The following is a 27,215-nucleotide window of genomic DNA, read 5'->3' on the forward strand; positions in this document are numbered from 1 at the left end:
AGAAATGTTGAAGAAATAACCAGACATCTCCAGATTCTTTTCATTTCAAGACCCTGTTGGTAACACTGAACAGCACAACCACACCCTTTGAAGCTAGCTGCTCTTAAGGACTTCAGTTATTACATTATTATAAGTCTTGAGTCTCATTTTCAATTAAAAGGGGTGTACTCAACTGATAGTTTATTTAATGAGGAAAGCATTCATGATGAGAATATGCATCCTTGATATTTTTGTATCACAGACTAATTTGGAGCTTAATGACATTTCTGATCTGGTCTTTCTGCCCATCAAAACACAAAACAGAATCATTCGCATTTGCACCACATTTTGGAGTTCCAATGTACCCTCAAGAAGCCAAGGATCTAAGGATCCAGAGTGAAAACTCACAGTGAAAGGGGTAGCTGGCCATTTGGATCAATAGCAAAGGTGTTTGAGAGGATGCAGAACTTGGGATATTAGAAAAGACAGCTTATATCATCAAAAAGCCTCTTGAGAATAGCTACCATTCATTGATTTTTGGTTAGACACTGTGGTAATTAATATTTTAAGTCTTTTTTATTGCTTTATGCGATTACAGTTGCCCCAATATTTCCCCCTTTGCCTCTTCTCCCCAGCCTGCCCCCCATTTGCAGTCAATCCCCACACCATTGTTCATGCCCATGGGTCTCTCATATATGTCCTTTACCTAACACCTTCATCTTCTTTCAACCAGTTTCCACCTCCCCCTCCCATTACAGCTGTCAGCCTGTTCCATGTTTATGTGGCTCTGATTCCATTTTGTTCATTAGTTAATTTTGTTCATTAGATCCAGTTACAAGTGAGAGTATGTGGTGTTTGTCTCCATAAAAGCTCTTGGCATTGTAATTGCCAGTCCACAAACAAGGAAAAGGACACAGGGAAGTTAAGAAACTTGCCCCAGACTGAATGGTCAGTAAGAAGTGGAGTCTGAATTCCAGCCAAAGTTCAGTCTCATTAAAAGGGAACAGGAGATCTCCCAGAATCTAAGTCAGGGTTGCTAATGTGTTGTTCTCAAGGGTGAGGCCCGTTTAAAAGTCAATGCTGTTTATCCTCTAAATAAGTCTGTTTAATGCAATTGAGATTTTGTGTTTTTACCAAATGACAACCGACAACTACTTAGTTTAGAACCACCATATCTATAGCAGAAATCATTGAAGAGACAACTAGATTCCAGGTTTGAATATGGCAACTACTTTATTGTTTTCAAATGCAAACCCTTTGCATTTAGTTTGCTATTTTACAATTTTACAAACTAGGTATAAAAGACCATAAATAAATGACATAAGTTATGTGTACCTAAGTTTTATGAAGGGAAGAAAAATATCTTGACAAATTAAAACAAAATAGAAAATCTATGTCTAACTCAAGAGATTGCTCAAATTTTGGAACATGTATGAATGACTCTATGTTCAGTTAATTCCTTTTTCAGTATGAACTAAATTATAATATGCCTTGTACATTCTAATTTTAACCACAGTCCTTGCATATTCCAACATACTTGGAGTGATAAAAAAATACACTTTTCAGTGCGTATCAATGCTTGATGTTGTTTGGAGAATGTTAAATAAGTGAAAATATTGCTTCTAGAACTTTACTGGTCAGAATTTAAGTGTCTTCAGACAAATATTGAGGCTATAAGCTTGTATGGATTAATACACATATCCTTCACAGATTGAATACAAGAGGTGTCAAAACACACACACCAGCCGTGTAGTGAGCACAGCCTTTCTTCAAAGTAACTTTTTAAAACACACCAGAACATTTTATTCATAATATTGTTAAAAATAATTTGGGGCCAGTAGACACATGGTGAAGCTACTTGATTTGGTGCAAGGGGTCAGCTTAACACTTCCCAATGGTAGATCTGAGCTCACTGGGCCAGCACTCACTTGTGGGGCTAGACCCAGCCCCCAAAGCTGGCCTCCTGCCCTTACCTCTAGAGGAAAGGTGACCTGCTCAGAGATTCAACCTCATTTCTTTATACATATTTTTCAGGCATCAATGCATAGGCACATCCCTTTAAAAATATATTAAAGTCCCCCCAAAGGGGTGAGTTAACTTTGTCACTCTGGCATAGTTGTAAGAACACAATGCCATACACCCTGACAGAATGCAATAAATATTCACTGATGATTTTCTTTACTGATTCAGCGACACAGGGTTCGGAATCTTTTGTTTCCCATATCTCCCTGATTTGATGTTACAGCTTATATGAATGGCCACAGTCTCTGCAACCATAGCTTAGAACAAGCAAGGCAGCCACTCAGATCATGAAACATGGCAGTATGTTGGCTGGAGTTTGGTGTACGTATCACAGCGAAACAGAATCTTCACACAGCGGACCTCAGATTCTAGAAGGCTGGTGTACTTTGGGGGCCATTGGAGTTAGCGCTATACCAATAACCGTGGAACATGTCATTGGGCACCTGAAATTGCTTGCAGCCATTTAATCCCGACTATGCTAACCTGGCATGTGTTGCTCTGTGGTCGTGAGAGACAAGGTATTAATCCAGGACACATCATCTCAAAGCTGACGCACATGTCTACGTTCATCTCCGAAAGCATATGAATTGCATATATTTGTTCGCATTCGTCAAGTCCATTTATGCAGGAAAACGAAGGCTACTTGTACTCCATTTGGGGTTACTAGACACATGCCATCCCCTTCTCTCTCTTCATCAAGGAACTGGTGATTCAGATGAGGCGTTCAGTCCGAATTCGTGACTTTGATGATGGATTGTCACTGACATGGATTTATATTCTAATATTACTCCACCGCTAAGGTGAAAACGCTTCTGCCCAAAGCTGTATTATTACCTATCAAGGTTAGTGTGGCAGCTACAAAATACAATATAAATACAGGACATTTAACATTCCCGGGTTGTCTGTCTAAGGGGATGGGCATGGTCTCCAGGCCCACGACCTCGTGTGGCTCTTCATCTCAGAACTGGTGGAAAACCAGAACTTTCCAGGTGTAGCATTCCACAACATTCACAGGCAGTTCTAAGCATGAGGTTACACACGTGCACACACACACACACACACTCACTCACGCCTATGTACACACATCAAAACAGATAGTCAGCTCATATTTAGTCTAGGAAAAAATATAGTTATATCACTGCAATGGCACACCCTGGGTAAAATGTTACTTCAGCAATGCATATCATAGGCAGCTCATAGGAACTGGCTTTGTTTTGCATGGTGCCACCTGACCTGGCGTCCATAGTAAAACCTGCAGCCTTTGGTCACTTGCTGCCACACCAATGCAGCAGTGACATACAGCAATGAGATATGGAAATACATATAAATAAAACCACAAGGAGTCTGGGAACTGGGGTTCTGCAGAGCTGGTGTATGTTCCTCAGTGCAACCAGAGAACAGACGCCGAACCTTGAATGTCTGCCGTTTCTTTCACTGGAAAGGAGATTTGCAAGTCATGCATTTATTCTTCGCAGGTGTTGCGTCTGTTTCACGTGTGTCTTTCCTCGCACAGTAGACGCAGAAGAAACCCACGGAGAAGGAAGCAAGCAGGGTGTGTTCTGTTTTCTTCTGTGGGCTTTGTAATCAACAGGAAGGGCTGTGAAGCCAAGATAGCAGAATCTACTCCCTAGAGAGAGAGGAACAAGGCTTTAGACAAAGGGTCAACTAATATTGCCAGCCAGTTGTCAATCAATATTGCAAGGAAGTATATAGGCCCACAGGAGTTGGCATGGCTCAGTAAGTAGGAGGGAGATCATGAATTCTCATTTCCTCCTCTGAAAAACGACAACCACCAAAAAATTCTGTATAGTCACAGCTTAATTATCACCACTCAGAGGAAGCATTACTGTTATTCCTATTACACGGACGAGGACACTGGAGCGCAGACAAGCCAGGCTACCTGCTCGTGGTCATAAACGCTCCAGTGGCAAAACTGGGGCAAGAACCCGCACAGTCTGACTCTGTAGCTCTGTGTGAACAGCTTCTCTTTGGAACGAAAATTCTGACCGGGACGGTTCAGTTGGGTAGGCTGAGAAAGACCTAGGGTTTCTAAAAGGCAAAGGGTCCGGCGGTAAAAGCCCAGGCGCCAGCATCCAGCCGTTTCAAAGTGGGAAGCTATGTATCTGGGGGACATACAGGGTGGGGCCAAATTCGGTCTACCCACGTGGGTACGTGAAACACTGAAGTTTATTCTCTGGTTATTTATTAATGATTGTATTACTGCCCATATGAACTATAAACTTGCTTTTGCCCTACCCTATATTGGGAAACATCCCAATCTGCCAATAGTCAACAATACAACTGCCAAAATACAAACTAAGAAAATAAAGTATTGGGTGTTTCTCTTAAAAAGTACTTCTAGTGAATGAGATTATCTAATCAGTCAAAGATCCATACAATCTGCTCAGGACAGGCAGAGAGAGAGGGGACCTGGGGCCATGGGCAAAAATAAGAGTTTGGGTGCCAGAAGGAGAGTGGTCTTGGGGGCTGAAGCCCACCAAGAATGAATCTGCCACAGATGCCTATCAGCGGACAACCGAACAGGGCTGGCACAGTTCAGTGAAAGCGCCGGGGCTCCTCATTCGCCAAAAAATCAACTCGACACAGAAGAAGCCATCTCTCTTTCCTTCGTGACAACTGACTGTCGAGACTGCTTCTTGGACTACACTTCCCACCCCAGTGACCACAGTCACCAGGCTTGGTGGTTGGCACCTTCAGGTATGGAGCAAGGACTGAGACCACAATGTACCTTCACAGACAACCTTGTTTATTTTATTAAACCACCTATTTATTTGCTTGTGTGTATATATAAATAGGTGGCTTATTTACTGTGTGAGAGAGATAAATAAATTTTACTTTCTTTGAGGGAGATGAACATTTTAAACTTCTAGAAAATACTTTAGTCTATTTAGAAAGAGAGAAATAAAGGTTCCTTATAAAATAGTACAGTAATTATACAAGTCAGATAGAAATTTTTAAGCAATTAAAAATTATAAATGGGGTGAGAGTATAACTAGCAAGGTCTTTAAGAAGCCACTGTCAGCAGCATCATCTTGACAGTTACGAAAAATGAAAGAAAAGGAATCAGATCTATCTTTCTCACTGTGTCTTCTCAGGAAATCAGGAAATCCATCGAATGCAGTTTTGAAATCTGAATGTGCAAAGATTCCATCAGGCAGGCAGGTACTCATATAAAATGAAAGTAGAACATGACTATGACCTTAAGATTCTAGTGCAGGGCAGCCAACACCAAACGGATATGCGAGCATTTGAAGGCAGTGATCTTTTGCTGCTACAAATCCCGTTCTTAGAAGAGAGAGAGTGGTTTCCAGACCGAATGGGCTAACAAGAAAGACAGAACCAGAGACATGGAAACACGGAGCCGGCTGAGAGCTGAAGGAGGGGATGTGGGAGAGGGTGGGTGGTGGAAGGAAGGGGAAGGGACTAGTCACAGCACAGGTATGAAGGGCGCGTGGGTATGGAGAACAAGGAGGGGACTGAACTGTGGTCCAGAGGGGTAGGCTGGGGGGAGAGGGGCAAAAGGGAAAAAATGGGACCACTGTAATAGAATAAACAATAAAAACTACTTAAAAACAAAAGGTAAAAAATAAAAATACTAATTTTCTTAAAAAATCAAAAGGAATTGTCTTCTTGCAGTTTTCCAGTTCCTTCTTCCCAACACTTAGATGTCAATGTATATTATATAAATATATTTATAATATCTGGGGACCATGTGTATGTGAATAGGATTTGATGTTTGAAGTGAGAAGTGTTGGAACACGAAGGCTTATGTCTACTTAATGCCAGAACCAGAGTGGAGAAAAATACGCCTTTTTTCTCCTTTGAATTCAGGCAACTCCTTTATCATGGGGAATCGCTGGAACAAAGACCAGACAAAGCATGTGGTGTACGTGGGATCATCAGCAAAGAAGGGGACTGTCACCGTGACTAAATAAACAAAGCACTGTGCCCTTGAGTCAGCCATGAAGACATCAAAGTGTCATCAGTACCCAGTTCCTCTCGTGGCAATGACTCTTCCTTGAGCACTTCCTTCTTTCCATTATAAACTAACAGATTTCATGAATTTCCAGGCTAAATAATGCAGGAGTAATTTCAGAGGTTTACCACTTTTTGTACAGATGCACATTTACCCCCAAACACTCATAAATCCATATAAAGGGAAGAAGCTTCATCTGTTTGGTTCCCTCGCACTGAACTTCATTTCACCTCGCTCTGGCCTGTTGCAATAAAACATCTGGATTCACGAGTGAAAGAGGATGACTAACACTTGGGAAACCACGGAGGAAGAGTACACCTTTCTTATGGAAAGTTCAGTATGTCCCACGTAAGAGTATTTCATATGCACTTACAATACCGTGTGTTAGGAAAGGGGTTATTATTGAAGTATCATTATCTCTAATTTCCCGGTGGAGGAACTGAGTTGCAAAGAAACACGGAGTGAATTTCCCAGTGTCAACATCTCGGTTGGCTTTAGAATCCACAGCAGTCTGGATGCCTGAGTCTGGCTCCATGCCCTGGGACATAATGCAACATTTCTATTGTCTTCACATTGCTCTTCTAAAATATGTTAGTTTGCGGAAGCTGTGATGTTACCGCTCTTACTGCTACTCAAATTTAGTTTAGACACTTGGAAAGGCCTTCTCTGGCTTTTCCATTGGCGTGCACTGTAACTGCTGCATGTGTTAAATTTAAGATTCAAAAGGCAACCTCTGAATGAAAGTTTCATATTCCGCCTTTCTTTGAATCCCCACCTGATTATTTCATTTAAAGAGATACCTATTGTTTGCTGGTTCGATTCCCAGTCAGGGCACATGCCTGGGTTGCAGGCCAGGTCCCCAGTAGGGGACACATGAGAGGCAACCACACATTGATGTTTCTCTCCCAATCTTTCTCCTTCCCTTCCCCTCTCTCTAAAAATAAAGAGATACCTATTGAGAAGTAACAAAATGACACCAACATCGAATAGTTTAGAATCAACCCTCTCTCATTTAAAATGCTCTGTTTTGAATATGTTCACTATTTAGAAAAAGACTTCAAGCCTTAAGTCATTGAATTTAAGAAAGCAAAACTTTTAATTATTCAATTGATATGCAAGGTAACATTCTCTTTCTACTTATAAAATAATGCCATAGTGTTATCTTATTTGAATTAGTCTGTGAAGGTTTAATATAAAGTAGTCCACAGTGTTTCTGAAAGAAAAAAATTTTATACTTTTTCAAAAAAAAAAAAAAGAAAAGAAAGAAACACCCAATCTACATTCGCCAACTTTTATCCTGAATATCTAGAACTCCCAGACTTTAGCAAAAGTGGTAATAATACAAGAGTTGTATAGGCAGTTTAAAAAACAAATTCTGCATTCCTTCTAAACAGAAAAGCTTTTATAACTAATGTTGCAAAAGGTTTTCCCTAAACTGTCATGATTTGAGAACATCACATTTAATATTCTTCACTGTAATAGCTTTGAAGATAAACAAAGGGGGGGAAGGTCATTAAAATCAGCCAAGTTGTTGTTTAAAGGTGATAAAGATGGAAGTTAAAAAAAGTTAAAATTGGTCTAGACAAAAAAGTTAGGCATGAACAAAGCCATTTACAAGTTTCAAGAAGAAAATTCCAGGATTAAAATAGAAACATCTTATGGTTAAAGGGCTTTCTGGATGAAACACATGTTTTTTTAGCAGGTCACTTGCTGATAATGAGGAAATTCAGGTGAGCTCCAGGTCTCACCACTGGCACTTAGGTAAATGCTCCCTGGCTCACCCTGTTTGGTACAAGGGCTACTAGAGAGCACGACGTAAAATGAGACTAACAGAGAGGATTCGCAACTGAAGAAAACTCCCTGAAGAATGGACATGTGCATGACCCAACAAGGTTCAAGGTTACTACCTGGGGCCCAGAATATGCTCAATAAATATTTGTATTGTGAAGGGCACCAAAGGGCCAAAAGAGCCCTGTATAAGAGAAAGCACAGCCAGTAGAGTCCATCCTCTTGAATTGGATTGAATTCCTCTGGAAATGGCTCTTATTTCACTTTTTGAAGAACAGTAGGGAAGCCATATTGGTTTGGGTCTCCTTTCCTCTTGTTGAGAGAATTGAAACACTGAAAGAATCCCAAACTCCCTGACAGACGTCAAAAAAAAAATTACTGCTCAGTGTCTCAAATAAGATCAATTTTCAAGAAAACAATGTGTTCATTAAAGAAAGAACCATTGGAAAGAACCATTGCTGGTTCTTTTGGCCTTACCTTGGAGATTGGGGTTTGCTTCTTTAAAGAAGGGACGTATGAAAGTTCCCTATTCAAGATTGTCCCAGTCCGCTATCCTTAAGGTAGTAACGGTAAATCTGTAGTCCCCAAAATAAGACTTTATATGGCACAGCCTTGGGCCCAAAGAAACAGACCTTGCTTGTCCAGTTAGGGGGGTGTGTATGGTGCTTGGGTTTTATTATTATTATTTTTAAATCCACTTTCCTCTACTTTTCATCCCCTCATGTCACCACAAGCCACCCAGTGGACTAGGCATCGAAGGAGCAACACGGATGAGCCGCATGGCTGTTACCTAGGTTTCTCCCCCTACTGTGAACCAAGCCTGAAAAGCTACCAGTGAGTCCTTCAAAGGTGTGGCTGGGCATGGTCTTCATTCCAGTGAAAGAAGGAGGACTGTCATTTATGCCACAAACAAAATACCACGGCTGTAATTCCCAGTGGAGAAAGGACGGGATGTCTCAGAGAAGCTCAGTGTCTGGCAGCAAACATGACATCAAGACTCAGAGGTGGTGTCCTATTTGCACAGCTGTGTGTATTTTACAAACTGGTGACCGAAGAAGTACTTCCGAGAAACAATTTGTTCCAGGTCGAACTCGAATGACGGTGGTCATTTCAATAAGCCCCAGTTTCCAGCAGTCTGTACACCAAGCAACACTGCAGATAGATTTTTTTTTTTAATTTCAGAGGGCGAAGACGAAGTAAAAAAAGTGCAGTTCTTCAATTAAAGTGCATGGATGAGGTAAACTAATTTCAAGAGTTTTGAGTTTAGTCAATACTGGCTCAGACGGGAACCATTCTGCCGTGTATCTGCTGCATTTGGGTTCTCATCGCCTGGACGCTGCTCAAAATCTTATTCTGGTGTGTGACAGCTGTGATTCCAATTCGTGCCAGGTCACTATGCAGAAGGGGAGAGAAAGGAGGGAGAGTATGTTAGGAGGGCTCAGAATCTCTTCTCCGGGCTTCATGCAGACACACGTTTGAATCAGCCACAATTCATACAGCACAACAAGGCAGGTTTATTAACATGTTTAATTAAGCAATTTAAGGCAACAATGTAGGTGCTTTATAAAGGCTGTGTACAATTACACTCAATCAAAATGAAAGGCATTCCAGTTTGGGTTTTTGTTTTTATAATGGGTAGGATGATTATGCAGCTCAAAGCAAAAAAAAAAAAAAAAGGGGGGGGAAATACTATTAAATCTAGATTTACCCTTTCGTGTTACATCGCTGAGTACTTACTCCTGGTTCATGTGCACTACAGCCTCTAGTGTGGTATAACCAGCAGCCGTGAAGTTATCCTTATACCGGTCCATTTTAATGGCCTGGAGCCAATCGCCCACTGATACCACAGCGGAGAATTCAGGGGAGCTCGGGTCCAACAAGGCAGTGTTAGGTCTGGAAATGGAGTAAGAAAGTGTAGACAGCTATCAATGAGACAGCAAGACTCGGAAGTCAGGTTGCCTGAGACAGACACGCAGAACTGAAACACCAAGAGAAATCTTCTAAAGCATGTTAGCAATCGGCCTAGACCTGAGTTCATATCCCATGCCCGTTTCATGTGAACTTCCTAGCGCATTAATGATCATAGCAGGTCTTTTAACATCCTAGCCTGGGCTAAAGATTTGGGGAGCCCTCGTGGCAGAAGTAGATTGCAGAAAGAGTCCAGGCCCTGCCAGGGCTGAATATTACAGACTTTAGTTCAGCAACTATGGAAACCCTAGTGGAGTATGAGTAAGGGAAACTGTGTGCTTCAACGAGCCAGGCTTGAGGGAAGGAGAAAGCAGCAAGAGTTCAAGTCCAGTGTGTTTCCAGCCAGGTCTGCAGGCAGTCTCAGTGCATTCGAACAAACTTGAGACAGCAGGGAGTTAATCCCCTTTAATCAACCCAGGCCTGACCTGCACGCGTGCCAAGACGGGAAGGAAGAATGGCCACTTTGATCATTGTTTAGACTGTGGAATGCGCTCCTGTATTTCTTTGCTGGGGCTCCTAAATAATCATTTCAACAAAATATGAGCCCATTTTATTAACTTACTTAGTACTTTATTCATTTCTCAGGACAGGTGTTATATATTAGGTCATTCTTAAGAGCAACTATAGTTCGAGGTAGGAATTCTGCCATTCTTTATAATATGAATATGTAATAAATTATCTATCAATGAAAAGTATTTAGTAAAAAACTCATAAGTCATCATCAAAATACCTAATATCACAGGATTGTCCTTTACAGGGTATTCTATACTACCTTCACTGTAATTACCTATATAACAACAAATTTCTCTCTAGAAATTATGGAATGAAGTTTATTTTAACATGTTTACATGACTTTCACCCCGCAACTATGTTGCTTGAACATAAACTATTAAATCAAAAGCATACTATCATTACTGAAGTGTCAAGTAAAAAAGTTATCTTTTTGTAAAAACAAAATTAAATCCATATAATGCCTTGGTTTATTTTCTACATAGCAGAATTAATGCAATTACATTTTTACTTTAATTTTTACCTGTTATTTTGATTTACATTACTTTCATGTAAATATCTTAATAGACTTGTTTTATCAAGTAGTTCTGCACCCAAATATTCTGCCTTTGTGTCCTTTCATGTCCATTATTTCAATTATGTCCAATTTTGTAAGTAAAATTCTGCCAATTTTCATGGCAAGAATAATCAAGATATAGTTCTTGCCCCAGTTTTGAAGCAATAGCAAATATTACCACATAGAATTTCAGACATTAGTGCTGAATATTTACTAATTCAATTATTCATTATTAAACAAGGAGCAACCATTTGCATTTACTTCTAACTTTAAGCCAAGAACATTAATAGGCAATGTGCAAACTCTAGGTATCTGAGAAAGTCAGAATGACCTTAGGATGGAAATATTGTCACTCCATATCAATTAATCCTATGGAATATTCTCAAGCTTGTTCTGGAAGTCTCCAAGCTTTTTATAGGAACAACTGGCCTGAGGACTCTCAAACAAAGCACATGGGCTCCGGAACTGGAGGTGTAGAAGCTGGAGGTTCAGTTAGAATCATAGCCAGCTTCGTGGAAACCTGGCTTGAGAGCCATCTATTTTCCCCCTCTCAGTGAACAGAAGAACAGAAACGAACTCGGAAATGTTAGGGGTTTTTTTAGGTTACATATCTCCCGAGCGGCAGAAGTAACATATGAATTCGGCCTAGTGTTATTGCAGAAGCGCGTGACCACTAAGCCCTTTGTATTGTGGCCAGGGAACTGAAAGCCTAAAAGAGAACAGAAGGCACCTGTGCTGTTTGCTCCACATGCTTTTTATCATGCATGACAGTAAGCATGGTCCTTCTTGTGTGCCATCTTTAGGCTAGTTTTCAGGAGGAAGTCCAGAGGAGAACATCTCAACTCTGGCCAACAGGAAGGGTTTGCACAGCTTTGGAAAAACGTCCTTCTGTTTTTACCTCAAGGTCATGATGAAATTGAGAGAGGCCTTTGAGAAGTGCAGATTTGAAGAGGAGTTGATGCCTCACCTCATGCAGGCCTGAATCACCTGGTCTTATTGTGCCCGGCCTCTCATATCATTTAGCTAAGGACGGTCTACACCTTTTTCAATGGAGCTGGAACCTAGGTATCCCGAACCTTAAACCAGGAAAGCTCAGGCTCTCTGAAGAAAAGTTCCTACTGAACTATAGGAATTACAGTATCTTAATCTTCTTTCGGGACTGATGCATTTCATTTTGCTCTTCCCCATGAAAAAACTACAACTTTTATAGGTGGTTGAATCACTTTGTTTTTAGAACACTTCTCAAACATTTGTTTGCCTGCTTTATGACTTGATCAGTTTCTGTCTTGGTCCTGTTTTCTACTGCTCTGGAAAGACTCAGAAGAAACTGTAAGTACTGAAGCCTAATGCATCTCTTGTGACAATCAATACTTCAGCTTAAAACTGCAGCACATAAAGAGCTGCCCTCCAACCCTTCCTTTTTACAAACCCAGTGTCCCTTCCCTTTTCCAAATATAACATCTGGTAACCTGAATGCCTTCCCAAAGTACATTCATCCCTCTTCCTAACTGTCCAGGTCCAGCATCGTGAAATAAGCACTTTCGTTATTTTGTTGCTTTTTTTTCAAAAAAAACATTTGTTTTTCTTACTATTCTTTAAGCCTGACAGGTATCTGGCTCTTCAAAATGATGAAGAGAACTTCCGTAAATACTCCAGTAACTAAGAAACCACCCAGGCTGCAGAGAGCTGTGAAGTGCCCTCCTACTAAAAGGCAGGAATTAACATGAGTCACCCTGGCCTGCCATCTCTAATGCATTCTTTCATACATCACTGTTAAGTGAGCATGGCTCACCTGGAGCTCTCGGTCCCCGTCCTCTTCAAGCTGCTGGGGTTTCGAATTAGTTTGTCCAACATGTTGACAATCTGCCCAAATTTAGGCCTGTCGCTCCTCTCCTTCTGCCAGCAGTCTAGCATCAGCTGGTGGAGTGCAATGGGGCAGTCCATTGGAGGGGGGAGCCGATAGCCTTCCTCAATGGCTTTAATCACCTATTGGAGAAAACAGAGTATGTTAAGCTGCCAGGCAAGCTGTTGTTAATGGTTCACCATCCTGATGAGCAAGTTCCCTTTACATTAAGCTGCCAGTAAGTGTGAAGAGGGTAACACCTCCAATTTCTCCATAGAAGCCAAGCTGGACCTGCATATCACTGGCAACAGGGTAGGGGAGTCAGCTGTTGCTATGAGGTATTCTCAGATGGCAAGCTATGCCAGCCTGGAACTGTAAAGTAAAGATGCATGAGTGTTCAGTGATTAGAACCCAGTCAGATCAACAACATGGGGAAGGTCTGACCCTCAGAAACCATAAGACAATGACCTTCCCCATTCTGCTACTCAGCATCTGCTAAAAACTCTTAGTAAACAGAGACTGTGAGCTGGTTAATGACCTTCTTTAGGAAGCATTCATAGTTGCCTCCAAAATAAAAGCCACTTTGCATCGTTTTAAACCGGTGCCTTCTCATTCAGACAGCTCATGGGTAAAAAGCAGAGACTACCTTCCAGACCCCCCAATCCAGAAGACACCGCCAACCTCTCAAATGGCACACTCCTTGGTCTTTTTAGATGCCCAAACATTTCTATTTCCAAGAGACCAAAATACACCAATATGCCAACTCTGTATCTCTTTCTTCGTCTCTGTTGGCTGTCATTTGACCTTGTTAAGGGTATTATGTTACTAAGTAGGTTAAAAAATAGTAATAGCAAAAAAAATTTAATCTTCTTCTAGGGCATCTGTATTTTAAAGGTGACTCTGCCACATGTACAGAAAAAAAGTTCAAATGGTAGGAGATAATTGTCTTACTACCCAGAGTGCCTAATAAGACAGAAATAAATCATTCAACAGTCTTTCTTCTAATTCTAATGTTTCTAATCTGTCTTTACAGGCATTACAGTATTTTTCTTATTGACTTTTCTCCAAACCCCCCTTCTTCATGGCAAAAATCCCAGTAATGCAACACAGCATGACTCACGCCGAATTTAAAGAGGGGAATTACTTCATAATTTCTTGGCTACTCATAAACTTTGTTTATGGGTATCTTATGAGATTCTGGAGGTGATTTTGCTTGTTTGGGGATTTTGTTAAGTTTTATTTGTTTAAAAAACTGTAGTTGCTAGCAAAACAACCAGTGAGCACATTGGATTCCCCAACTTGCTGCTGAAAAATGAGTCTTCAACACCAAATGGTTGGTTCAGTTGGGTCCGGTTTCTCTGTCCCAGTAAGACCCGTTGTCTTTTTAACCCGCACACTGTGTAAGCTTAACAAGCATCTTGTGATTTATTAAGCCCTCTGGTCCTTTTCGTCCCATGAATTTTTTGCCAACATCCTGTTGTACTAGTATTAATTTACTTCTCCTTCTAAAGTCAATTTCTATATCCTACCTTACTGAACATGATTCTACTCATTTCTGGTAATCACATTAGGTCAGCCTGATGCTCTCTCTTTCTTTCATCTTTCCAGGTGCAGGGTGTTAGCCCTAGACTTGAAGAAAACACTGCGTAATGAACCGATGACAACGCAAGAAGCACTGGGCTAACGCCGGGCTAACACAACGTGTTGGAAACCCCCAGACTGCTTAACACTCTCTCCTTAGTTCCCTACCCACTGTCAGCCTGGAAGATGGCTGATGGGTCAACCAAGCCTATTTTCTCAGTTTACTGCTGAATGTTTTGGGGGAGGGTGGAGCAGAGGATTCCAACCAACAAAATATTGCCCTGGCTGGTGTGGCTCCGTGGACTGAGTGCCAGCCTGTAAACCGGAAGGTCACAAGTTTGCTTCCAGGTCAGGGCACATACCTGAGTTGCATGCCAGGTTCCCCACTGTGGGGTGTGTGAGAGGCAACCTGAGAGAGATACAATTGATGCATCTCTTGCACATTGATCTTTCCCTTCCTCTCTTTCGTTCCCCCTTCCCTTCTCTCTAAGAAGTAAATAAAGAAAATCTTTTAAAAATTAAAATAAGACCAACAAGTAACTTGATACGACTGACATATTTTCAAGTTACATTGACTCATTCACTCTATGCCAAATGAATTCTACACGTGAAAGTAATTCTCCAGTTACATTTCCTACTGATTCCTGCTCTACACAGAATGCAACACCGAGAAAAATACACGTGAATGTACATCAGTATTATTTGTGGGAGAGAAAAGCTTCAGATGCTTTTTCATGGCTAAAGCCAGACAACTGAAAATTTAAAATCAAAATGATTTTAATATAATACAGAAACTATTAAAACTCCAGGTCTGAAAATATTTAGGGCAGGGAAACTAACAAAATCTGTAGTTAATCTGCTATTATGAGCATTTAACCATGACTCTCCACTAAAATAAAGGAAAGTTTAATCATAAGATGATTCAATGAATACACACATTACTTGCTCATTTAGGTTGCCTGTCCTTGTCCCTCTGAAAGTTTGTAGCCCCAAATCAAATGTTGCTACAAGAGAGGTACTGGAAGACATCTGCATAGCACATCAAACAATAGATTACGCACCACCCACATCTGTAGTCTTTTCCAGCCTGTAATTATCTATCAGCTACACTAGCTGCTGTCTTCCCTCCTATCTGCTATGCACCTTCCTTTACGATTCACAGATAATCCAATGTCAACACCACCATTCCTCTTAATCTAGTTAGAGAATTTCTTTTGCCCCACTAGACATGGAGTTCATTAGCTTCTCTGTAGCTCTGAACGTTCTTTTACCAATGAGGCTCCTCCAAGCATGTTGTTTCCTGAGCACACCTGGTTTTTCACTGAATTGTCAAGGCAAGTCCCTGTGTTTCAGGGCATGGCAGATGGTCAGATGATATCCCACAGCACAGAGAATTTTTAAAAGATGATTTTTTCTAAAATATACTATAAAGTGAAAATGCCTGCATTTGTAGACACTCTGTGCTAATATTTGACATCATTTATATAAGTTTTTTAAAAGTTCAGAGTATACATTTTATTGTGATCTGATTTCCAACCCTTCCAGAATCAAAACCTTTCCCGAATTAGCTAATGAGTATTCTAGGAAGACCCCCCTGGTCCAGGGCCCCCCTACCCCTTTCTTACCAGAGATGTTTGTAATTAAATTCTATTACTCTGGAATCTTATTAGTGTCATTATTGAATGCTTTTCTGAAATTGCAGGCATTGTGGATACGCCCTTACGAAGTAGTCCAGATGGTGTGTTTAAAGGGATGTGCATAATTTACAAAGGGTCATTCAGTGAAGCTCTGTGTTAGAGTCCTCCGGGGGCCAGCTCTAATTACAACTCCGCCAGCTTTAAAATACTCACTAGTTTTCTTCCCATAAACCTCTCATGTCAATTTTATCACATGTGAAATGTGTGTTTTTCATATATCCTTGCATTTAAAATTCAAAGTTTAACTTTATTTCCATATGAATTTGAAAGTTACCTGAGTTAGAATATTGTTCCACGTCACTAATCCAAGCATCTCTCTCTCATCTCTCTAATCTATCTCCATACTGTAACATTTGGGCTATGTAATTTTGGTCCTTGAAATCCACCACCATACCGTTTAACCATATTACTAGACACATCTGTATTGAGAATCTTGAGTTTAATGCATCACTTCAAGCCCAGCGCCCACTCCATCACACACTAATGCGAAAGTTCCTGAATTCCAACGCAAAGACATATATTGCAGAACTCGGAGACTCACGTCTTGATTGGACATATCCCAGTAGGGTCTCTCTCCATATGACATCACTTCCCACATAACAATTCCGTAGCTCCATACATCACTTGCTGATGTGAATTTACGATAGGCAATTGCTTCTGGCGCAGTCCACCGGATAGGAATCTTGCCACCCTATGAACATCCGAGCCGTAAGTTATTCCCTAAGTATTTTACTGATGTGCAAGATTTTCGCTTGAGTTTCTGAATGTTGTTACTGCGTGCCAAGCAGGACAAAAGCATTCCTGACATGACTCTCCAAACAACAATAGGAGACTTGTTTATTGTAACTAAAGTCTTCCGGGTAGAAACAGTTCTCCTTAGATGTTTTCTTTCATCACAGGGAAGTGAACAAGTAATCTGTTTAATTATTTTTTAAAAGCCTACCTATTATCTGAGCTCTGCTTAAGGCAATATTGTGGAAGAGAAGGAATCTCAATCTCAAGTTTTACGAGCTAGATGTGTTCACTGTGGTATATCAATAGGGGTGCAGCTGATACTCATTCTGACTTCTTGTTAAATTTTGTCAGCCAGCAGCAGAAAGGCATGCGAAACATGCCCAACAGAACTAGAAGATAACGCACTCAATAGAGTCTTGGAGGAAGCCAAATAATGGCAGGTGCTAGAGCCATTATTGACTTTAATAAAGCGAAAAACAAAACACTTACTAAAACACACACATACACCAACAACATTGGTAAAGCAGCTGACTGTGACCTAAGAAAAGTTTATAATGCCTTTTCCTCCTCAACTGTCTTCTGTTTTAATTGAGTTTCGAAATTTTTTTTAGGGTTCTGTCTGGGGAAATTAATCCAACTCGAATTTACACCATAACGCTGTTCAAGAGGACGTCACTTAAAAGTTTGTTTTGTTAGGGCTACTGAACAGGACATTCCACTGTACTGGAAATTGCACTGAGTCACTGTGATGTACCCTGCAAACCCAGGGTCACAGTTACACGTGTTGTATACAGCAGGGCACTTGAGTTGCCTCTGCCTCCCTTAAATATTTGCCTAAGGTTTTATCTACGTAAATGGATCGTTCAAGAAGGCTCCTATCATTTGTCTCTGACTAGTTACTCGGACAAAAGAAAAGATCTTCAGCATTCACGAAGATGTATTCTTTCCTAAAGGAAAGCACTGGAAATTCAAAAAGAGGATATGTGTGTGAATTAAAAGTAGAGCCAAGGAACCAGAACACTACAAGGAAAACAAACAAGCAAAAAAATCCAATGCTTAGGATTGCAGATACACAATGGTAAGCATTAAATGGCTGGTAACTGTCTGCTTCATGTTGATTTTAACCGTGTCAGCCCTAATGGCCAATAACTTTTATGATTCTGTGTTTATTCCATTAGTATCTTATATTCCGATGGTCCAGCTAAGATAGCATAGCCATTAACTGGATACTGATAACTCTTAACTGTGCCCTAATCCTGGCTTATCTACCAGCAGTAAAATGAAGGCCATTAGATCCTGGAAAACCTCGCACAGAGTAAATGTTTTATAAATCCTCTGTATACACTCTCAGACTCGGAAGCCAACCCACTAGAAACAGTGTTTGTCTTGTTTAAAATAATACCAGTTTTAATAAGAAGAAAGAACCACATAGATAATCTAAAACAAATAGAAAAGAAGGAAGGAAAGAAAGGAAGGAGGATGGAGAGAGGGAGGGAGGCAGGGACAGAAAGGAAGACAAATTAAATGTAAAAAAGATGCAGTAAGTGAAGCCTCCCTTTGTGGCTTTGTGAAGTGGTCACCCATAGACAAGCTGTTTCAAAACCCCCCTCTAGGAAACACGCTTCAGAATGGGTGCACGGATATAAAGAGACTCTGAAGGGTGAGAAAACTTGTAAAATCACAAAGGGCTTAAGCATCAAAATAAAAAGAGAGGAACAGTTTCACAGTTAAAACCCAGAGGTTGCAAATCCTTCTTACCCTCGTGGTATAAGCTGCTTCCGGATCATCCTCAAGCACCCGGGACATGCCAAAATCAGACACTTTGCAGACCAAGTTGCTATTTACCAGAATGTTCCGAGCAGCCAGATCTCGGTGCACATAGCTCATATCAGATAAATATTTCATCCCAGACCCAATGCCACGAAGCATGCCCACCAGCTGAATGACTGTGAACCTGCCGTCATTCTTCTGCGTAGGAAAGGAGCGAGGGACAATCTTGTTAGCATTAGGCCCAATTAAATTTCAACAAGCCTTTGTATTACTTGGATCTTTTTCGATATCTGTATCTGCTATGCAGTCAAATTCAACCTTAGTTCTGGGCCCTTTTGAACAAAGTCACTAATTCACTAGCAAAGTGAATATATCCGAGAAGCTGGGTTTGCTTCCTGTGATAGATGGAACTTATCCAACTGTAATGAGTCTATGGCTCAGACAGCCCCACTGTACATGAATAAATGAAATCCTATCCTCACTGAACATGGACTACTTAATAGTTTTTAAAAAATCATATCATTCTCTATTTCTCTTCTTCTTTCTTTGCCCCATTAAAAAATACCACCAAATAGAATGGAGGCGAAAAGTCTGTTCAGGTTTTCTAAATACCCAGCATCCCTGGCTTTGATAGGAAGTAGTCACGTACCCTGAGGAACGCATCCAAGGAGCCGTTCTCCATGTATTCGGTGATGATCATCACTGGTTTACCTAGAGTTTTCCGAAAGAGAAACACAAACCCGTCATGAGCCCTGCAGTTAATGAGATAAAAATGGGCCGTGCACAATTTTACTGCCAAGACACCTGTCTTGTGTGATCTAATTTAATTAAAACAAGCCAAGCTTATGCCTCAGCTGTGGGGAGCTAAGAATGAAATATTAAAAAGACGAGTCGGTTTAAATTCCATCTGGAAGGTTAACCCTTCGAGTGGCATGTTGACAAGGTCTTTAACTAAAGTGGCCTCCGGTATCCAGGGAGCACATGAATGGGTAATTGCTCTCTCAAGCCAAAGGGGAAGAAGATAAATGGGCAGGCCTGTTTAAAGGTGGGAAAAAAAATCTGTAGAATAATTAATTTATTTTGTCCCCAGAAGAACCATGTGTTCTCTGAACTATGCTAGAGGAATCGATGGGTGGAAAAAGTTTTTTTTTACTTATTTGGAGAAACATGACTTTCACGAAGCAGTAACTATCTTGACTACTCTATTGCTCAGATACATCTTCAAGCTCAAGCATGTAACATACTAACTTCTTTCCTTGTCTTCCTCAGATTAGGGGCTGTGTCCTTTCTTTTCCCCTTTCCTTTCAATACATAAATGTAGTCTACCTATTTCCACCAACTTCAGCAGCAACAACGAAATCACAGAAAAGTTTCATTAAATTATTTCATCCTAGACAGCAATCTTAAATCCGCAAGGGAACATTCTTTTCTCCCACTGTCTACCTTCTTTTTGGCAAAGAAAGCACAATGATTTTAAGGTTTGGGAAAAGTGGGAGAAACACCATTTTTATTTCACTTTAGTTTTCTTTCTGAGGACCGTAGGAAAATAAGAACCGTTCTTTAGTTTCTTAATCGCTGGCAGTGGACTCAAGGTCTGAAATTCCTTTTCTCTAAAGGGGATTTGGGCCGGGGGAGGCTGTGAGGGTGAGGGTGGCGTATAAATTCTCAATATTTTACTAAGGGGAGGGTTAGAGCAAAGAGAACATAAAAGATTCCCTGGGAGGAAAATAAAATGTTAGTCTGATAATAAATAAAAAACATTCACACTTGCATTGCTGTTCGTTGCAGACTGTTTGAATTTAGGGAAAACAGGCTGGGGTATGTCACTGCTGAGGAGACCCCCACCGTCCCGAATTATTCAAAACTAAAACACTCCCCATCCAGAGCCTCTGTCAAACTAGACTCTGTGGAGATGCGGGGAAAGGACACCCAACTTTGCTTCAGAGGTGAACATTTTAAAGAGCAGCCTTTTTTTAAATTCAAGAAAGTGCAATGCGTCACTTTGGTTTTTGATGGTCTCTTCGGTGTGCTATCTAAGACACCTTTCCCAAGCAAAATTTTGGATCAGAAACCAATGCCATGGTGACCTTATGTTCAAACGAGGAATAAAACTGGCAGGAAAAGCAGAAACCTCAGTGTAGATGGAAGGAGGGTTGAGACCACCTCCAGTCTCCGTCGTGGGTGACTGGAAGAAGACTGGAAGAAGCTCTTAGGTTCGTTCGCCCTCCACGTCTGTGACTGCAGTCTTCCAGACAGGACAAATGCATCTAAATGAGTTTTAATTAACCCGCCTCAATCAAAAGATACTTTGTCAACTCATGAAGAAGCGTGGCCCCCTTGGCGGTGCATTAACACCTACTTCCATTTCACCAGCCCCTCTGGAGGTGTGGGGAAGAGAGGAGAGGATCCAAAAGACAGGCGGGTGGTGGAGAGAATTTATAGTCTCCTCGTCCATTTAAAAAGTGACTCCAGTCACTGCTGGTAATGAATTCACACTCTTCTAGTCCACCTTTGCACCCTCACACCTCCCCGGTCCGACTGTTGGCACCATCTTCACCATCTTTCTGCATTCCTTTTTCTGCTTATTAACAGTATCCATTTGTCAGACCTTTATGAGCTCTACGAGTGAAATAAAGGTGAACGTCTCCAGAAGCAAGGGGGCTTATAAAACGGGCCTAAGCTGGGCTCATGGAGGGAGGCGGCTCCTTTTCTGGAACCAGCGGGGGGATGCAGTGGGCAGGGGAGAGGGAAGGGGAGGAGGGGACAGTTCCTCTGGTGGAAATTTTAAATCATTTTAACTCAGTGACAACTGCATTATGCAAATGCACCCAGTCGTTTATAACGGTTGCAGCTGTAATAGCTGTGGGGTTTAGAGGCGCAGTGGGACTTCCACACAAAGATCCCCTGTTTCTTGTCCCTTCTACAGGGGTGCTGTGAAAATCACTGTCTGTGGCAGGAAAAATACCCCAAGCTGAACAGAGCCTCCTTTTGAGAAACTGGACCTGCAGAAGTATTTAAACGGAATGTTATCTTTTAATTAAAGTAGTGAAGGGCTCTGGGCAGCCCCGAAGGCCATAGGCAACAGAAAAATATCCTGTCTGTAAAACTAATCTGAAAAAGCAAATAGAGCTATTCTATGCTAATTATAGCCTTCACCTGAGGTGGGAAAATTATATATCCTTCCCACTGAAGTTCCTTTTCTTAAGGACTTGAAGATGGGGAAAGATATACTTCTTAAGATATTAGTAACACCAGTTAACATTTGAATTTTTTAATGGGCCAACCATTATGCTAAATATGCTGAATAGTTCACCCAAAATAACCTTGTAAGGCAAGTTCTGTTTTTATCTCTATTTTACAGATGGGGAAACTGATATATGGAGCATCGAGTTATGACCCCATGCTTAACGGGCAGTGGAGTCGGTGTGGAGGTCTTTGGTCTCTAGGCCCAATGCAAGTTCCCAAAGTGTGGTCTGGGGACCTGCATGCACTTACCTGGGAGCCTGAAATTTGAATGCATGGACCTCACCCCACCTGCTGGATCGAGCCTCCAAGGAGAAGTTTCAGGAAACAGTTTTGAGAATTTTCCAGGATTCTGATGTATGTTTAAGTTTGGGGGCCTCTGAACGAGTGTGTACTTCCTCAGTTTTTAGTATCCTCGTGTTCTCTCCTTAAATTTAAGGCTTTATGCGCTACATCCACCTTCCCCCTCTGCCCCAGGTCTACTGTCCCAAGTTTCATCTTTAGCCTACACTTCCTTCTCCCCTCCTTCCCCTCCAGGAGCAGTCCCTCTGCACCGTTGTCTGAGGATGCATTTCACAGGCGCCTCGAATCAAATGAGAGGCCCCCTGGCTTCCCGGAGACATAGGCCCAGGCTGACGTGGTCCTTGAGTGTAGGAACTGCAGGAGGCACAAAGGCTCCTGGAACAGAGCCACCTTCAGTCATAACCACTTCGGCTGCACTGTCCGTGTGGCCTTTTATAAGCTGGTCTTAGCCAGCCTTCCCAGTGCAGTCAGGGTTTGCTTTGTAAAATACATCTGTTGAGCCATGTTGTATTTTAACTGAAGCGTGGTTCACAGGCCCAGGGAACGCTAATGGACTGAAAAAGGAAAGTTCAACCAGGTGTTACTGCAACTGGGTGCCGCACTGCAGCCGCCATAAATCAGGCAGAGCAGACAAGCAAATCTCCCGATCTAATAAAGATTCCCAAGACCCCCTCCCTGCCTCTGGAACGGAAGCCTCCGGCACAAGGTGTGGCGAGGTTTTGCTGTGTTGTATACAAAAAAGTACTTCAAATTTATTTTGCTTACCATCTGCTTGCACCTAACCCTGTGACAATCAGTTGGGTCTAGCAAAGATTTGAAAGATGGCAAGGCCTACCAAAAGCCTGCAATATTAATTTCCCTAAAATCTCACACAAGCTGCCTTGGAAAGAGTAGTATCAGCCTAAACCATAGACCCATTTAGAGCTGACTACAAGATTAATGACATGTCCTACACTGATTTCCTCCTATTAGCAATCAGTGGGCCTGCTCCATCTGTCATTTCCCTGGAAAGAAAATGTGTGTTTAATTTGCCAGTAACTTCTAACTTGGCTTTGTAAAGGGAGTGACCCACGTACATTTGGTGACAACGCCTTCCAAGTGAATTATGTTCGGGTGGTCAAACTGTCCCATGATGCTGGCCTCGCTCAGAAAGTCTCTCCTCTGTTTGTCCGTATAACCAGCTTTCAGTGTCTTAATGGCCACACAGATCTCTCGCTTGCCAGGCACTTTGAGACGCCCACTGCAAACTTCACCAAATTCACCTTTGGGAGAGAAAAAGATTTGACTGTGGACCAGAAACACACTCGAGACGAAAGAGTAATAGCCAACATTTGTTGGGTGCTTATTACACGCCAGGCAACATGCTAATGTTTCACATAGAGTGAGGAGATTTCACGCACAGATATTCACATAGATATGTGTACCTATAATACACTCATACACATTGATATAATAGCTGGAGATTTATTCATTTTTGTTGCTGTTCAGGTACAGTTTCCCACCACCACTTCCTCCCACCCCCACCTGCCCTCACCTCCCACCCTCAATATCCTACCGCCTTTTGGCTTTGTCCACGGGTCCTTTTCAATATCCACAAAGGAGAGAGGCTTATCAGACAGACACTCAGACTCACCGACTCCTATGACTTTTTCAATCTTAATGCAGGATGCATCGATTTCTTTGGCAAATTCTCGAACTGCTTGGTTGGGGTCTTCGTACGTAAAGGGATCCACGTAAGTTCTAACACCTATGTAATAAACATGTGACAGGATGACCAAATAATTCCCCGGGCCACCGATCAACTTGGGCTGTCTCAGTCTAAACACGCTTAGCACAGGAAGCGTTTTCTTCAGAATGAGAAAACTACTTAGCATAGACATGTGAAAATGTTTAAATTCTCGCTCTGGTTTTCCTTAGTGGATAAAACAAAGAATTGTTAGCTACTAAAGAAAGAGGCCGCCATTCTACTGATTCTGTGGACTAGCTCCCCACTTTAAGGGCAAATTTTTTAAAAAACCATTCATCCAGGGAGAAAATGAAGAAGGGAAGTCGGAATGGATGAGCTGGCTATTGCTGCTCTGATCAACTGTTCCTGCTCTACCCACCGCCTCCAGCTCCCCTCCCTCATGGAAGATAATCAAAGCTTTCCTTTCCAGCTGCCTTGTCTACATGATGCCACCTTTCGCCCAGTCTCTGGGGCGCCTGATACGTGACCGACAATTAACAAACTGAGACTAAACCTAGATTAAAATGGACAAGAGGAGTAAGATCTGCTAATTGACTTGAGAATATGGCCTCTGTATTGGATCTCTGCTTTTATTCTGTTTTGGGAGAGAGTGAAGACAGGGAAGGTTACCTGCAAGCTTTGGCAGATGAAATGCAGCCTAACGTGAATGGGCTGAACACCGGGAAGTGCAATTCAGCCATATCCCACAGTCACTTGCAAACTAAATTCAGAATGCAACCAGCAGCAGCCCTGAGATGCACCAGGAACCCTCCCCTGGTATTCACGCCTCTGCTCTCCGGCCTGAGCTCCTCTGGCTTTGGGGCCCAGAGGGGGTCTAAGACACTGAATGGGCCAATCTCTTTGATTTTCCAGGCCTGTCCATCTTGGCCTCATCACACACACAAAAATTACATTTTTGTTTTCAAAAATATATATATCACGCAAATTTAAAAAATGGCTTTAGAAAGGAAACAAAGTGAACAAATAAAAAGTTATCAGGGACTCCATAACCTTTATCACTTTAGATGCTCCACCCAAGAAAATCTTTCTCATTTTTCTCATATTATTCTTCCTACCCCAGCCTCTTTTAATTCCCTTGTGCTGTCCAATAGGGTACCTATTAGCCACATGTTTTAAATGTAAATTGGTTAAAATTCAATAGAATTTGAAATTTACTCCCTCATTCACACTAGCTACAATTCAAGTCTTCAGTAGTCCCTGTGGCTACTGGCTAATGTACTGGGTAGTACAGAGGTAGACAGTGGGGCCAGCATCTGAGCAATTCCTGAAGTGTTCCTGAGTGGTTACCAACCTCTGTCCACTTCAGAGTCTTCTCCCCTGCTCAAGTCATTCTAGGGACAATTCTGTGAATTTATCCTGTGACCCCATTTGGATCAAAAGAACCAAAATCCACTAAAGCAATATTGATGGTCCCAAATTCTACTTATTTTGTTTGGCATAGCAGTTAAATTTCAATTTTGAATTCCTTCTCTTGGCAAATTTTACCTTCAGATATGAAAAAAACAAAATCATTATCCATTAAATCTTGCCACTCAGCTATAAAAAGGAGCCAGCTAGACCGATACATTTTCAGGGTAGAGAATAAAGGAAAGAAAAAAAAAAGAATCTAAAGGAATTTCCTCAACTCCCTTCTTTCCTGTCACCTTCAAGAATCTCCAGTTACTTATTTCAGTTTGATACATTGAAGTACATTATTTGGGCAATTCCATAAAAGGAATATAATATGAATAGCCATGTGAATATTATATAGACATTTCTAAACTGAAAACAGAAGCCATGCTCTAAACTAAAATTACTTATAACCCAGTCTTTTGTACCTTGATTCAAATGTTTCTCTTCATCTGCTTCTTGCTTGGCTTTACTGTATTTACTCCGTCTATGAAAAAAATTTTAAAAAGAAAGTCATTTTTAAAATCTGAAAGCCACAGGTAAGTTTTTACCCTCACAGTGTAAGTCAGGCGGATACACTTCTGCCCATTTCACAGGGGAAAATGCTGAGGTTCACGGGAGACGAACCAACAAGGCGAATGATGTCATCTCGGTAGTGAAGAATGGCAATGAGCATAAGCAGTCGGAGAGCAGTCTCTGTTCTTCGCTACTATGTTCAACTGAGGTAGTAAAGCAAGTATCTTATAATACAATTATAACTTCAAATTCCCAAAAGAAATGTATATTATTGAAGACAGAGTAGAAATTTATTGATGGATTTTTCCCTCATGTATTCTAAATTAAAATACGTTTCCACAGGTGAATGCTGGGTAAATCAAACTGCAATAATGTCCAGCATGTGATAGGTAGCTCATTATCATATTATATAATATTTTTAAAACAATAGTTTTGTGGTTGCTGATTTCAGTTGTTGCATACAATTGAATGTTAGATTCATGTGGAGGGGAGTCACTTCAATTTGGAGGGTAATTCAAACCCTCAATTATTAATGGAAATTTCAAGGGTAAATATTTTCTTTGTACTGGATTACATTCCTTACGAGTTTGCAGAAAACTTGAAAAAGTGAAAATAGGAAACTTTCATTTGTATCTAATTCTCTTTCCAAAAAAAAACTGGTGTATGGTCTTGCAGTTGGCATTCATTCTGCTCCAAATGCCTTCTAGGGGTGAGATCTGGCTTTGCTGTAAAGTTTGGGGAATCAGAACTCTTGACTAGTTATAAATCTTGAACCAGTAATCTCAATACATTATATATGTGTGTGTGTGTATATGTATACATGTGTGTATAAAATATCAGATAAGTGAATGAGAAACTCAGCCCTGGCTGGTGGGGCTCAACAGACGGAGAGCCAGCCTGTGGACTAAAAGGTTGCCGGTTTGATTCCTGGTGAAGGCACATGGCTGGGGTGAGGGCCAGGTCCCTAGCTGGGGACATTTGAGAGGCAGCCAATTGATGTTTCTCTTGCACAAGTTTCTTTCCCTCTTTATTCCTTCTTTACCTTCTCTCTAAAATAATAAATAAATAAAATCTTTTCACAAATCAACTTGGTTGATATTACATCTCTTTAAACTTTGGGAAGATGAAACCAAATTAGTGAATACAATGTGTTTCTGTCAAAAATGTCAAGTTGACACTGGAGTTTATAATCATCTTGTATTTTCTCAGGGCTTTGAAGAGATCGGCTGAGACTGTGATATAAGAGAGAACTGGGGTTCTGAGATGACAAACTGTTCTCTGAAGGCCAGTGTGGTCCTGTCAGAACACAGTAGCAGAGAAAACAGAGAACCTACAGGAGCCAGGCAGAGGGAGGGGAGAGGCCGCCGTCAGGGTCCTGAGTTCACTTCTCACCCACATCCCTCTCCTCACTGTCAGCAAGGCGGGAGCCTGCCCACCTCTCAGACCCTCTGAACCCACAGATGTTCCTCTGTATCTGTAATTCCCTTGCAAATAATAATACCTTGCACTTTTACACTGCACTTAATTTCTCAAAGTGCTTTCCTCACATATATTATCTCCTCCCCTAACTG

The 27,215-nt window shown here is 41.3% G+C and overlaps 1 protein-coding gene across 2 annotated transcripts in view; it reads right to left on the reverse strand.

Annotated features, from left to right (window-relative positions):
- Positions 1 to 1,408: 1,408 nt before the first annotated feature.
- Positions 1,409 to 27,215, reverse strand: part of EPHA4 (EPH receptor A4) — a 137,004-nt gene continuing 111,197 nt past the window's right edge. The window contains exons 9-18 of one of the 2 annotated variants that reach the window (XM_037029198.1): positions 25,557 to 25,615; positions 23,626 to 23,739; positions 23,069 to 23,254; positions 19,096 to 19,157; positions 18,435 to 18,644; positions 16,483 to 16,632; positions 12,613 to 12,806; positions 9,524 to 9,679; positions 8,264 to 9,179; positions 1,409 to 3,628 (exon numbers count right to left, since the gene is read on the reverse strand). In XM_037029198.1, coding sequence (XP_036885093.1) covers positions 9,065 to 9,179; positions 9,524 to 9,679; positions 12,613 to 12,806; positions 16,483 to 16,632; positions 18,435 to 18,644; positions 19,096 to 19,157; positions 23,069 to 23,254; positions 23,626 to 23,739; positions 25,557 to 25,615 — 1,246 coding nt within the window. In that variant the 3' untranslated portion in view covers positions 1,409 to 3,628; positions 8,264 to 9,064. Of the gene's footprint in view, positions 3,629 to 8,263; positions 9,180 to 9,494; positions 9,680 to 12,612; positions 12,807 to 16,482; positions 16,633 to 18,434; positions 18,645 to 19,095; positions 19,158 to 23,068; positions 23,255 to 23,625; positions 23,740 to 25,556; positions 25,616 to 27,215 lie in introns of those variants that run through there. The other variant, XM_037029199.1, reaches the window with a different exon arrangement.

Source organism: Sturnira hondurensis, unplaced genomic scaffold (genome assembly GCF_014824575.4).
Source record: "Sturnira hondurensis isolate 20B ecotype Veracruz unplaced genomic scaffold, ASM1482457v3 Scaffold0020237, whole genome shotgun sequence".
Lineage (NCBI taxonomy): Eukaryota > Metazoa > Chordata > Mammalia > Chiroptera > Phyllostomidae > Sturnira > Sturnira hondurensis.